We start from the raw sequence: 13,491 nt of genomic DNA on the forward strand, positions 1-13,491 counted from the left end.
AAAGCACTTTGAGTGATTGGAAGACTAGAAAACCACTTCATTTACCTTTTGTCCCCTCACTGAAACAAGATTAGAAGGACTGAGGTGCAGGACCATGTCATAATGTCCCTTGTTAGCTCTTCTTTGCCTTGGAAATTGATACGATGAGATCATCTAATGAATGAAGTGTAGAAAACAGATACTGGCGACTTTGCCGGATCTCAAAATGACTGAGACATGATTTTTTTCAACAGAATACTATGATTATGGTGATTCATTAGAGTTCAACTATAAGCTTTTGACATGCTGTTATGGCTTTTATGTCATTTGACATTCTAAACCTTGACATTTCTGAGCTTGGCATATTTGGCAATTATAAAACTTTTATTTATATATCTTTTTTTTCCTTCTACAATACTCACAATATTATGACTTTTTTATATACATTTTAGTATGACTATTTTAGACATCTTTTCGATGTGCTATACCATTTAGAAATTGTTTAGCTATTTTAATTTAATTTGGAAAGAAATTGGACGTACTCAAGCATACATGCCTTTTTTTAATTAATTGACAAATAAATCGTTTTCATAAAACATCAGTTTTTCTTAGGGCTGTCAAAAATAGCGCGTTAACGGCGTTAATTAGCTGTTTGTTGTTAATTACGTCAATTTTTTTGACGCATTTCACGCATGCGCAGTGTGACAAATTATTCAGGTCAGTAAAGTGCCTCTTCCTCTAGGGAATGCACTTCATCCTATACAACACATTACTGCCACCTGCAGGCATATGTCAGGCCGTCAGGTTCAGCAAGTCGTTTGCGCCAGAGACCCGCACCCCCGCCCCCCCCCCCCTCGTTCTCGCGCAGCAGAACAGAGAAAAAAAGCTACGCCCAGCAGAGCTTGGCTAAGAGCAGCGCTGAGATAGAGGAAAGACCATCGGAGAGACCCGTAATACTGTTCTGAAACATGCGGAGGAAGAGAAGCCAATGCGATCTAAATCCTCCCAGGTATGGGGATATTTCACACTGAAATGGGGGTGCTAGCGGATTTCTTTGCAGCGCCAGTCGTTCTAATCGCCGCGCTCGACTTCAAGGTGTAACCTTTATTATTGTTCGGTCTGAAACGGCGCGCCCAGTGACGGGTGGTGCAGCAATATTGTTGTTCGGGTGGAAATCGGGAGAAAGGTCGGTCCGGGAGATTTTCGGGAGGGGCTTTGAAACATCGGGAGGGTTGACATGTCTGGTCATGTCTGGTCATCGCAGCCCTGAACCATCAGGAGCACAAACTCACAGCAGAGTGGGATAAACTGCAGAGGCTCGAGACCCTTCTAGAGCCATGCAGGGAAATCAGTCTGTAACTTATCAAATAACATTGATTTGATTATTTTCTGGAATGAATTAAAAAATCAAATATCAATAACATGTATTTATGTAAAAAATAATAATGATGATAATAATGATAATTATGTATCTGTGTCCTGTTATTTATCTTTAGTATGCATTTCAAAAAGAAAAAATGGTTAGGATTCAGGTGTGATTAATCATGATTAATCCACTGAAAATTCTGATTAATTTGATTAAAATTTTTAATCATTTGACAGCCCTAGTTTTTCTACATCTAATTGTTCTACATGGCATTTTTATGACTTATATCATGACCTTTTTTCAGGGGCAGATGAACGATGATGTATTACTCTTGGCATTGCTCAGACCTAATAGCATGTCATTCTTTAATACAAAGCATTATCTAATAGCCATTAGGCGTCAGGCGGTTCAATGACAGCGATTAGTTATAAGGATCACGGTGTAATCAAAACACACTGTGGAACACAATGAAAAGGGGAGGGAGGAGGGCTGCTGGCAGAGAGGTATAAATCAGACAGTGAAGGAGTGAGCTGAACAAGAGCGAAGAGCAGCGGAGCGAGAGAGAGAGAGAGAGAGAGAGAGAGAGAGAGAGAGAGAGAGTGTTAGAGAAATACATAGAGTTAAAAAATAGGGAAAGAGTGAAGGAGGGTGTTTCTATATAAGCCAGGAGTTCAGTGCACTCAGCAAGAAGGTAAGAAAGAAACAGAATACTAAGTAAGTTAATGTGTCCATACAAATTTACTAATTATGCACTTAAAATCATGAAGGCAGATGATATCTTGATCTAGAATGCAACTCATTTGTATGATTTAAAATGTAATCAGATGCAATGTAATTCGTTTGGGATAAAAGTGGTTCCAGTTAAGTGAAGACTAACATTTTAGTAGTTTTGCAATGTTAACAATCATGGGGAATACATTCGATCTTTATTTCAGATTGTTAATTTAAATGTCTAACAGCCTTTGTAGTACTTTACTTCCATTACTTCCATTGCAACTATCCTGGTAGTTCTAATTTCAGCAATGTCCTTTCTGTTTGTTCGATTAAAAGCATAAGGGACAAATAAGTTCTCCATGTTGAGTTCTGACAGGGAATTACTCTTAACATATTTTTCATTTAAAATGTACAAACCTTGTGTGTGTTATACAGCCAGTGTTGTTTCAGTGTTAAGTGACAAATGGTGATTGCTAACACAGATGTGTAGTCTGAGGGTCGGGCGGGGGGGGGGGGGGGGTTGTATTCTACCATGTTGTTTTCAAAATAGAAATAGACGAAGGTGATGGAATCTTTTAAGAGGCATTTCATTTTTGTTAAAGATGTGAACTATTGTTTCATTCACTTTTGTCAGGTTAAACAGTAAAACTAGATGAATGAAAGTCACTTTTTATTACATGCTGTCTTATTTACTCATATACGGTTGAGTACAGTAGGGTCAATTTGAATGCAACATTCAACTTCAATTCAATTCAAATGTTTTGTTGTTATGTTACATCAGTGACGCAATGCCACTGGACTCAATCTCTTTTCCGCTCCCAGTGAAACTCTCTTGAGAGAGGTGCGAGTTCAAGGTTCAGACGTATCAGCGGTGTGTAAGAATGTCAGTGAGGCCGTTTCTTCTTCTCACCGTGGGAATCACCACAGCCATGGTTGTTACCGCTCAAGGTGGGTAAATCACCAGTAATCACACAGCAGCCGTTCCTACAAACGCATACAGCAGATGGGAGCACTTACGAATGTAGACATCAAAACACAAACAAATAGCTGAATAGCAAAAACCAGGATGTGGAAAAATAAAGAGAAGCAGGATGATAAATATTTGACATTATTGTGGTAATGTGTGTGTCACTTTTTTAAAATAAATTATATCCCTACTATATTATTATAGTCAATCCAAGGACTGGTTGACCTTTATCTTCAAAATATAATGCAAGATATAGAAAAATAAATCTGTCACATGTTTGGATTTGCAGAGTCATGGAGAAGCGACACCAGAGATTCATCTCTACCTGTGTACCACTCTGATGGTAACCTTTATCCCCAATCTACTAAATATGTCAGCTCTGATAAGGCATTTCTTTCTGGTTGAGTCACATTCCTAACAAGTTTTCTGTCTAGACAACTTTGAGTGGACCACATGGTTCAATGTCGATCACCCCGGAGGCCGCGGAGACTATGAGCAGCTGGAGGCCATTCGCTTCTATTACCGGGCCCGAGTGTGTGAGACCCCCAGGGCGATCGAAGCCAGAACCACTGACTGGGTGCCAGCCCGTGAAACTGGGGAGACGGTCCATGCGGACCCAACCGTGGGCTTCTGGTGCCTCAACGAGGAGCAGGATCCCGAACGCAACTGTTCCAACTACGCAGTCCGTTTCCTCTGTCCCAAAGGTTCGATATCTAAAAGGGAACATTTTGCTGTTTTTCAAACGTATCATTTTTGTTTTCAGGAAACTTGTTATCTAAAAACTAGGCAACTCATACAAAACACTCTAAATCATATTTTCCTCCTAGATGAATGAGTTCACTCGTCCGCCAATCTAGAATCCACACAGTGTGATGAGTGCAGACAGGCTCAGGTTGACCTCCCCCTAAGAACCAATGCATTGGTCTCAAGCAGTCATTCTTTGTCACATAAATATCTGCAATCCGACAGAAAAAAAAGCAAACCACGTGTTTACACTGTAACATCATTAACAAATTTTGCAACATTGATATGTTGCAAAATATGAGATGAATTTATGGTAACACCAGCTTTCATGATCCATTCATTTTGAAATCACTACTCTGATTGTTTTATTTCATAACTTCTGACTTCTGGTAATACAGGTAGAAATCATCCTTCTTGTCAAGGTATTTTTGCATCTTGGTCATTTGCACTCTTCCAACAGAAAACAGTGTGAATCTTCAGGATAACTGGGGTCCGTGGTCAGACTGGAACGCATGCCCTGCCCTCTGTGGTCAGGTGGGGGTCCAAGTGCGCTCCAGAAACTGCCAGTCCCGCTCTGTGCCTTGCAGTGGACCTAAAGTGGAAGGGGTAGCGTGCAGGGGACCCAAGTGCCCCAAAACAGGTGAGCTGGCCATAGATTAGTCAGACAGACCTTTTTTTCTGCAAATGCAATTCATTCATATTCACATCCGGGAGGCGCAGCATTCATTCAATGGCTAGATTGTTATGTTTCACTCTTTAGATTGCTCCCTGCAGTGTGTGATGGGGAAGGTAAATGCTGAGTGTGACGCATGCATGTGTGAGGAACACATCCTTCTGGGTTCTGTTCGTGGTGCGGGGGGTCTCACTGCTCAAGGTGCTACTATCCTTCGCTCTGGCAAGCTCCTTACGCTTACCGACCACAATGGGCATTTCCGCATCCCTGGTATCTGCCCTGATGGCAACACTAGCCTGTCGGTCCACCTGCAGGGCCACTCCACCCAGAGTGTTGTTGTGCCCCACAGTGCTGAGCGCACCTCTGTCCTCAGTGTCCAGCTGAAAAGAACAGGTACAGCGGATTTCCACCAAAATATTTCAGTGCAGTTTATTCTGAGATTTGTTAAACATGTTAGGAATCCCCAACAATTAATGCTATTTTTACCTCTTAATGTGATTTTTTTAGAGAAGCTTCGCTTGTTGGGCAGCCCTGAGAGCAAAGTCAAGAGGGAAGGACACACCGTGGCCTTCTGCTGCAAAGTGTCGGGAAAACCACAACCAGACACGTACCAATGGTAGGACTTTAAACAGTGAATTTATAGACCAGAAAAGTTCAAGTTAAGACCAACTCCTGCTCAGGACTATATTAGGTGTTAGTGTTTGTTTCAATGCCAACATAGTGTTTAAGGACTTATGGACAGAAATCATTTATATGTCAACAATATTCATGTCTTCGAACATCAAACTAAATGATGCATAGAATGAAGTTTGAGAAACAGATTTCTACAGGTTTGTTATGGAAAAGGCAGGGTCTATTTATTTTTTTCAAACACGTCGGTGAGAAAATTCCAACAACATTCTTAGTCACTGAATGCAGACAATCAGAGAACAACTTCAGCAGATCTCAATAAATGAGCCCTAAACCATGATGAGTACTAGACCTTACTACTACAGCCCTGCATGGATGCATCAAATATCTCAATGTTTCCCCTTTCTTCTGAACCAACAGGTTTCATAACAACAGTCTCCTGGAGAAGCAGTCTGAGAGCACCATGGTCCTAAAAAATCTGCGCCTCGACCAGACTGGGGAGTACTATTGCAAAGCAAGTGGTCCATCTGGTGCGATTAAGACCAAACCAGCAACACTCAAAGTTTTAGGTGTGTTTTCAGTAAATCTATATGACACATACAGAAATATGAATTATAGACTTTGTAAGCATTGTGTTGGGTAACATATAGTACACAGGATTCCCATTTACATTACGGTCAAAAACTGTACGGTAATGTAAATGTAAATCCTATTTTATTGTACATTAGAACGATGGCATTAGGATCCAACTAAATACAACATTTCATCTGTCACACAGGTAAAGACGAGCACTCATGTAACCCCAGGCCTGAATCCCACCTCATCCGTCTTCCACATGACTGTCACCAAAACACCACAGACTCCTTTTACTATGATGTGGGCAAGTGCCCCTCAGGTATATGTGCTGGACAGCTGGACAATGGCATCAGGTGCAAAGACAAAATGGCATACTGCTGTGGTGTCAAAAAGATGGAGAAGAGGCAACTAACATGCCAGGGCTACCAACTGCCCACCATGGTGGTGACTGAGTGCGGCTGCCAGAAATGTGTGGACACCAGGGCCATTGTGCACGGTAGGGCAGTGGCTGCAGACAATGGTGAGCCAATGCGGTTTGGCCATGTCTTTATGAACGGGGTCCGAATCAGCCGAACAGGCTACAAGGGTACATTCTCCATCCAGGTTCCTCCGGACACAGAGAGGCTAGTCCTGACCTTTGTGGATAACATGCAGAAATTTGTCAACACCACAAAGGTACTTCCATTTAACACCAAAGGAGGGGCTATTTACCATGAGATCAAACTTTTGAGAAAGAAACTTCCTGTGACCCTCAGCCCAACAGAAATAAACACCCTGGAGCTCGGGGAGGTAGAGGGCCAGGAGGCAATGATTCAAATCCAGATTCCTCCATATGCCTTCTATACAGAAAAGGGAGAAGTCTTCACTGGTAATGTAAATGCCAGCGTAACGTTCCTGGACCCCAGAGACGTATCCACAGCTGCGGCAGCTCAAAGTGATCTCAACTATGTAGGAGACGAAGGAGATACCTTACCCCTGAGAACATACGGAATGTTCTCAGTTGACTTTAGGGGTGAAGAAAACAACGAGCTGCTGAACGCAGGTGAAGTGAAGGTGTTCCTAGATTCTGCCCAAGTAAAGATGTCGGAGCACCTTGATACTATGAAGCTGTGGTCGCTGAACCCCGATAGCGGCTTGTGGGAGGAGGAAGGAAGTCTGCAGGTGGAGAAGAAAAGAAGAGGAAAAAGGGAGGAGAGAACCTTTCTGATTGGTAACATGGAGATCAGAGAGAGGCGCCTTTTTAACCTGGACGTCCCGGAGAACCGAAGGTGTTATGTGAAAGTCAGGACCTTCCGCAGTGAACGCTTCATGCCCAGTGAGCAGGTGGAGGGAGTTGTGGTAAGTCTTATAAACATGGAGCCCACAGCCGGCTACTCTTCTAACCCACGTGCCTGGGGCCGTTTCGATAGCGTCATAACTGGCTCCAATGGTGCCTGTCTTCCTGCTTTTTGCGATGAACAAAAAGCTGATGCCTACTCGGCGTATGTCATGGCCAACCTTGGAGGAGAGGAGCTGGAGGCCGTTGCTTCTGCTCCCAAACTCAATCCCAGCCTCATTGGAGTGCCCCAGCCTCGCCTGGGAAAGCTGAACTACAGACGGAGTGATCACGAAGACCCTAGAGTGAAGGCGACTGCATTCAGCATCAATGTGGCAAAACCGAGTTCCAACACAGCGGAAGAAGGCAACGGACCAGTGTACACGTTTGAAAACTTGAAGGAGTGTGAAGAGGCGTCATTCAGCGCACCACACTTCCGCTTCTCAAGGGTAGAAGGAGACCGCTACGATTACAACACAGTGCCGTTTAATGAAGACGACCCCATGAGCTGGACAGAGGACTATCTGACCTGGTGGCCAAAGCCCATGGAATACCGGGCCTGTTACATCAAAGTCAAACTCAACAGCCCACATGAGATCAACGTGCGGTCCCGTAACATGGGCGGCACCCACCCAAAGACGGTAGGCCAGCTGTACGGCCTCCGAGATACACGCAGCATCCGCGACATGGACCAGGCAACCGTTTCAGCCGTGTGCCTGGAGTTCAAGTGCAGTGGTATGTTGTATGATCAGGAACGTGTGGATCGCACCCTGGTGAAGGTGATTCCGCAAGGAAGCTGCAAAAGAGAACAGGTCAACACGATCCTTCAGGAGTATCTGGTCAACCATCTGCCCCTCGCCGTCAACAATGACACCAACGAGTTCACCATGCTCGCACCTCTCGACCCCCTGGGCCACAACTACGGAATTTATACAGTGACGGACCAGGATCCCCGCACAGCCAAAGAGATCGCCCTGGGACGCTGTTTCGACGGCAGTTCCGATGGTACATCTCGCGTAATGAAAAGCAATGAGGGCGTGGCGTTGACGTTCACCTGTGGAGACCGTGAAGCGAAAAGCCAGAATCCCTTCCAGGCGGTGCAGAGTTATCAGCGTCAAACTGTAACAAGCGTGGCGAGAGGAGAAGGTAGGCAGAACCGGCGCAGACAGCGGGCCAACGCGCCGCGCAGCAGCAGCCGCCGTAGCACAAGAAACCCAACAGGACGTCGCACAAAGGACAGAAGCTAAATGACAAGAATCGTTGCTCGGTAACAAAGACCTGAAATGACGGGAATGTACGGGATTTTTGATAGAAACATTTTATTTAGTTCTTTCAAATGAAGGGTATATTTAATAAAACAAAGCTAGACCCATTCCTTGCAGTTTTGTTTTACCTTACACTTTCAACTGTGGCAAATATTTACTTGAAATTGTAAATAGAGTATTTATTACACATGCTTCAAAATCAATAATCAGGGTGCTGTGTTATTGCATTCAAGTTTCTTTCATTGATGTAAAGAGAAACATTTTTGACCAGTGATTTATTAAATCGGATGCGTATAAAACACTGCAGATGCGGTTTCTTCCACATTGTATCCATTTGTCGATGTAATAGTGACACTGGGAGCAATACATGTTTCACTTTACTGTAGCCCATATGAAGAAATGGTGGGTGAAGCCCATAAGCCCCTGCTCCTCATCACACTTGATACAAGCCTGCAGAAGCAATGATTGGGAGACCAGTTTAAGCAGACCTAACCTGATCCATACCTTTTCCGCATTAGTAGAAAGTAAATTTAATTTTTAAAGCACAAAAAAAAAAAAAAAAAAAAAAAAAGAAATAAACCTTTTACGTTGAGCTCCATTTTTTCAAGAGTATTCCAGAGATCTATCAAGAGATGCTATGAGGTTTTCGAGTCACATCTATTAGTCTACTTGTCTATCCCTTTAACCTTAGTGTATGGCATGTTCTCTGTAAAATTACAACTAGTACTTAGAAGATGTGTCGGTCTCAAATCACGCACAATGCAACCTTTCCAGAAATAAAGATGAATAGTTGTTCTGAATTTGGCAACCCAAGTTATAGATACTATACTTTGCTGTAAAATAACCATCCACAGGTAAGCAAGAGCTATAATATATTTATGAAATTCTGGATAAATTTGCATAGGCCCTTGTTTTTCTATGTAATTTTACTTAGAACTGCAATACTGTATCTGCTGTTTCAAAAGAAGCAACATTTAATAAAAAATGAGGCCCGCAAAACTTAGCCAACAGCAATTACAACATATTCTCCATTGAAGCTGGGTCACCCAACAGATAATGTATGTGTGTGAGAAGAGGCTGAATGAGACAGAAAAGGCAATTCCATTTGTATTAACATAAAGAGTTGGTGAGACTGGATGCTCCCTGGTGTAGTCCCTCTGGTTGTTAAAGCAAAATGAAGGAGGAAACACATAGTTCAGATTTTCCAGGATGCCACTGGACAGCATGAAAAGGTACAGCTGCATTTCTGAGGGTTAGAAGGAGTAAAGGGCAGTAGTGATGGAGCCAGTGTCACATGAAGTCCTCATAGTCTTGGGCGTAGCCACCATCAAACTCTGCATAGTCAAGGTCATCCCTCAACTGTGCTTTCAATCCGCCTCCAGGTACGACCCCTTTCTTCTTCTTCTTGCCTTTGTTTTGCTGTAAAGGAGGAAATAAGCATTCCATATTATAATTGAATTAACCAATGATAACTTTAAATTGCCATTAAACATTTCATTAATAAATTAACAAACTACATAGCATAGTTAAGTTTTACAGTGAACACAGGTCTACCTTTGTGGGTGAACAGCACCCCCTTCAGCACATCAACCACAGAGCAGAATAAATATGAGAATATAAGCACTCACTTTTTCTTGTTTCTGTTTTTCACTAAGTAGGGCTGCCAGGGAATTACTGACTTTCTTCAAGTCCTCTACTTCCACTGTCAGAGGGAGAAAAAGAAAAGTAGTTTGTTAAGCTGGCTTTGAAATGTAAGGTAAATTATATATACACACACGTTTAGCAAAAATAGCTGTAAAAGATGCTGCTTACATGAAATACAGAGTTCTCGAAACAATGAATCCAAGAAACTTGAATAATGCACCGATTTTTCAAACTGGGATATCTTTTCTTTCAGCAAATTTTCAAACTCTGTGAAGTCTTCTTTAGAAGATGGACACATGGCATCAATTCCTGTGACAGCGATTGAAGTGCTGCCAACACCTGAAAAATACATAGAATATACAGTTAAAAGTCTGCTGAAGCCATAATTAATTCACTATAATGCAGTTACTTATGTGACAAGTCAAAATGTATTCTGTGTAAAAAAACCTGCGCTACAGTTTGTCTACTAGATATGGAAAGTTGATTTTTCAAGTGGAATGTCATGATCAGTGTGTAACTTGGTCACAACGCTTATATTCTTATAAATGTTAGGGATATTTTTGTTAGTGTATAAATAACCGTGTCATATTGCCCAGTAACAAAGATTACCGCACTTTTTTTTTCAAAATAATTTCTTACCAAAAGCATCTTTAGCGAGCTCCAAGTCAGCCTCTTCCTGTAATTTCTTCACCCTCAACTTTTCTGCAAGTTGTTCTTCAGGATCAAGTTCTTCCTTTAATAAAAGATGTTAAAATTAAGGCTTTACAAAAAGTGACATGTTTGTAAATGATATACAACTATCAAGTCTGTATGAATGGGGGGGAAAAAAAACAAACGCTAACTCACTTCCAACTCTTTCTTCTTCTGCTCCTGTTGTATCTTCAACTGGTTCTCTTTCTCTTTGATCTTCTCACTCAGCTTTTTTTTTTCAGAAACCTTTTTTTCCAATGCTTTAAATAAGGAAATAGACATTGCATTTACATTTGCACAATTTGAAAAGGGCAGTCTAATAATAAAACAATAAAAATCAATTATTATGAAACTGGCAAAAAACATTGCAGTACCCTTTTTCTTCATCTCTGCCTTTTTTTCCTTTTCTTCATCATCATCATCCCAATTGTCCTGGGAAAAAAAATAGACATGAAAGTTAACGTTTTAAACATAAAACAAGAGGACAATTAGTAAACCCAAATCAATGGTAAAAAATGGAAAAAGAAATGCTCCTGCTGATTGCGGCATATAATGATGAGGTTAATGGCCTGAATCAATAAAACTATACTGAAGGTATAAAACCAGAAAAGTATGGAAACCAGGAGAGACAGTGTTTTCTTTTGGACCTCAAAGAACTTTCAAAATACCACCAACTCTAAATCCAACTACATTTGGAGATCTTTTAGAAAATTGAAGCGCTATTGTTGGGGTTTTTAAGCAAGTGTCTTGCGCTCCGCCACTATGCTTATCACAGTTTGGGTACCTCAAGCAGGTTCATACCTTTGTCAGACTTTGCGTACATCTTTATTGTGATTGTAAGGGAGTAACAATGTGTGTACTGGTATGGCAGTACAGGGAGTGCAGCTTGGTATGTACCATCCTCGCTGACCCGAACAGCGGATTATTTCACCGGGAGAGATATTCTGGAGCATGAGCTTTACCCAGGAAGAGAAACCACACCAGTTTGCGTCTGGCTGGTTCACACCAGTTCGAAGGGCGAGTCTGCAGGTTCAGACTGCGCCAAAGTAACTTATGCCCAAAGAGTGTCGCTGCGTACATGCGACCCCACAATATGCTCTGTATAAACTACAGCACAGGAATCGTCCACTGGAGATTATTATAATGACAGCAAAGCAGAATGAGAAAAACCTTTAATTTCTTTGAGACATTTGTTAGAAGTCACTTAATTATCTACAATTCTCAATATGCTAGCATTTGCCTTAACTGTTAAAGAAATAGTAAGATTTATAACCAATGGGCAACCGTTTAATGATAATAATTTTAACGGAAAAATATATTTTATTAATTTGATTCTTTTTATAAGAAAAAAAATACAAAAGAATTAAGCAACTTCTGTTCAAAAAGATACACCCATTATTCAATGGACTTTGAAACGCAAAATGTTGTATTACAGTATATTGTAGAAACACTACTCACAACCCACTCCCATTAATGTTTTTTTGAGCAGCTAATTTGCCCATATTTGCTGAATAAGACTAGATTGTACTACGGAGGACATGGAATAGTCAGGGTCTATAGTTGTGGGCACCATATGCGACAAAGCTGAACAATTGAGGCCTGTACCAGCACGTTCCCCAAGTCAACATCAGGAGGTTTCTGGACAGCAAGCATGTCAACATGTCGCTAATAACCACTTGAACCACTGTATCGGCTGAGCACCAGTTTGGTGCCTGTTGGGCCTCTCCATGACTTCAGTCGAGTCATCAACCGGTGTGACGATTTAATCTGAATGGGGCTAAAGTTGGTTAGCAAGCTAAAGCCGCCTCATGTCGCGCGTAACTCTGACACACCGTATCACAAAGCCATGTAACGCAACGAACTTTGATTATTGATGGTAAAAGTGTCTTTATTAAAATCACACAAGCGCTCGACACCACTCTTGGGTCTGTCGTTTGAAACATCCAGTCGCACACCCATGAGATAACGTTAGCGGGTTGGTAGCCAACTTGAGTGGCCCGAAAAAAGATTCAAGCTGCGTTGTCCAAATTTAGACCGGTTGTCTAATAGCTATAGAGGATCGTAAGTATATAGGGAAGGAAACTACACCAGCGTTCAGATGATTTCGTTAGAGTCAACAACCGATAACTGGCAAGCCATCATTCGCTCCGGTAACGGTACGTTACACCGGTTGAAAACGAGTGCTAGCCTAACGTTAGCTAGCTTTCCCGAGGTTACTTAAGGCTTCCAGACGGAGCCGCATGAGTTAGCTTCGTGCTAGCCGACGGCTAACACGGGGGTCGGGATTGACAGCTTGAAACCGTCGCTGAAGCGTGGGACACAGCCGCCGCTAGCTTAACATTACCGTTAACCCGTCACCCGACACGCGGAGGCTGGCTTATGAGGGTTTAAATGTACCTTAACATCGTCCTCGTCGTCTTCGCCTTCCCATTTGTCCATCGATGCCGCCTTTTTAATCGGCTCCTCCGGCTCGAAGGTTTCAGCGTCTGTAAAAACGACAACATGAACACCGTCAGTCTGATCCACATCTAAAGACCCGGTCGGACAGAGACGAAGCCGTTCGCCTCGTACAACAATGTCCGCGTCAGGCTGCCGATCTACAGACAGCCATCCTTCCTAACTAAGTTTCTCACCCCAGTCCGCCATGTTGGCTGTGTTGGTTGTGTTTGACAGGCTCGCAGTGGAGTCTGCATGCAGCCCGTTGGCTACGTTGAGAAACGGCTCCCACCCTCCGGACGTCACGCCGTGCGCTCATCTTGTGACATGGCTTCCCGGAGCTAATGTTACCACTGGCAACGTGACACCGGTGTTGCGACCCGGCTCCTTTTATATCATTAAAACGTCGCTTGAATGAGGATGGACGGGTGTGGGCTGGGTTAGTGAATTCATCCGTACCAAGGATACGGTCTGTACATTATTTCAGCTAAT

General features: G+C 42.5%; 2 protein-coding genes across 3 annotated transcripts; one reads left to right on the forward strand and one right to left on the reverse strand.

The window, feature by feature from the left end:
- The first annotated feature begins 1,890 nt into the window (after positions 1–1,890).
- Positions 1,891–8,808, forward strand: cilp (cartilage intermediate layer protein, nucleotide pyrophosphohydrolase). 2 transcript variants are annotated; one of them, XM_037489892.2, is made up of 9 exons: positions 1,891–2,036; positions 2,882–3,007; positions 3,316–3,369; positions 3,461–3,730; positions 4,231–4,410; positions 4,531–4,836; positions 4,951–5,059; positions 5,494–5,642; positions 5,852–8,808. In XM_037489892.2, the coding sequence occupies exons 2-9, from the start codon at positions 2,941–2,943 to the stop codon at positions 8,209–8,211; spliced, it is 3,495 nt and encodes a 1,164-aa protein (XP_037345789.2). In that variant the 5' UTR covers positions 1,891–2,036; positions 2,882–2,940; the 3' UTR covers positions 8,212–8,808. The 2 variants fall into 2 exon arrangements, with proteins under 2 accessions (XP_037345789.2, XP_037345798.2); XM_037489901.2 differs by having other exon boundaries at positions 1,898–2,059.
- On the reverse strand, positions 8,777–13,354 carry eif3jb (eukaryotic translation initiation factor 3, subunit Jb). Its single transcript, XM_062561737.1, has 8 exons — positions 13,197–13,354; positions 12,961–13,049; positions 10,938–10,995; positions 10,720–10,823; positions 10,513–10,606; positions 10,042–10,212; positions 9,858–9,931; positions 8,777–9,648 (listed from the first exon to the last, which is right to left on the reverse strand). The coding sequence occupies exons 1-8, from the start codon at positions 13,207–13,209 to the stop codon at positions 9,520–9,522; spliced, it is 732 nt and encodes a 243-aa protein (XP_062417721.1). The 5' UTR covers positions 13,210–13,354; the 3' UTR covers positions 8,777–9,519.
- Between the last annotated feature and the right edge of the window lie 137 nt (positions 13,355–13,491).

The sequence above is a fragment of the Pungitius pungitius genome, chromosome 4 (genome assembly GCF_949316345.1).
Source record: "Pungitius pungitius chromosome 4, fPunPun2.1, whole genome shotgun sequence".
In the NCBI taxonomy this organism is placed as follows: Eukaryota; Metazoa; Chordata; class Actinopteri; order Perciformes; family Gasterosteidae; genus Pungitius; species Pungitius pungitius.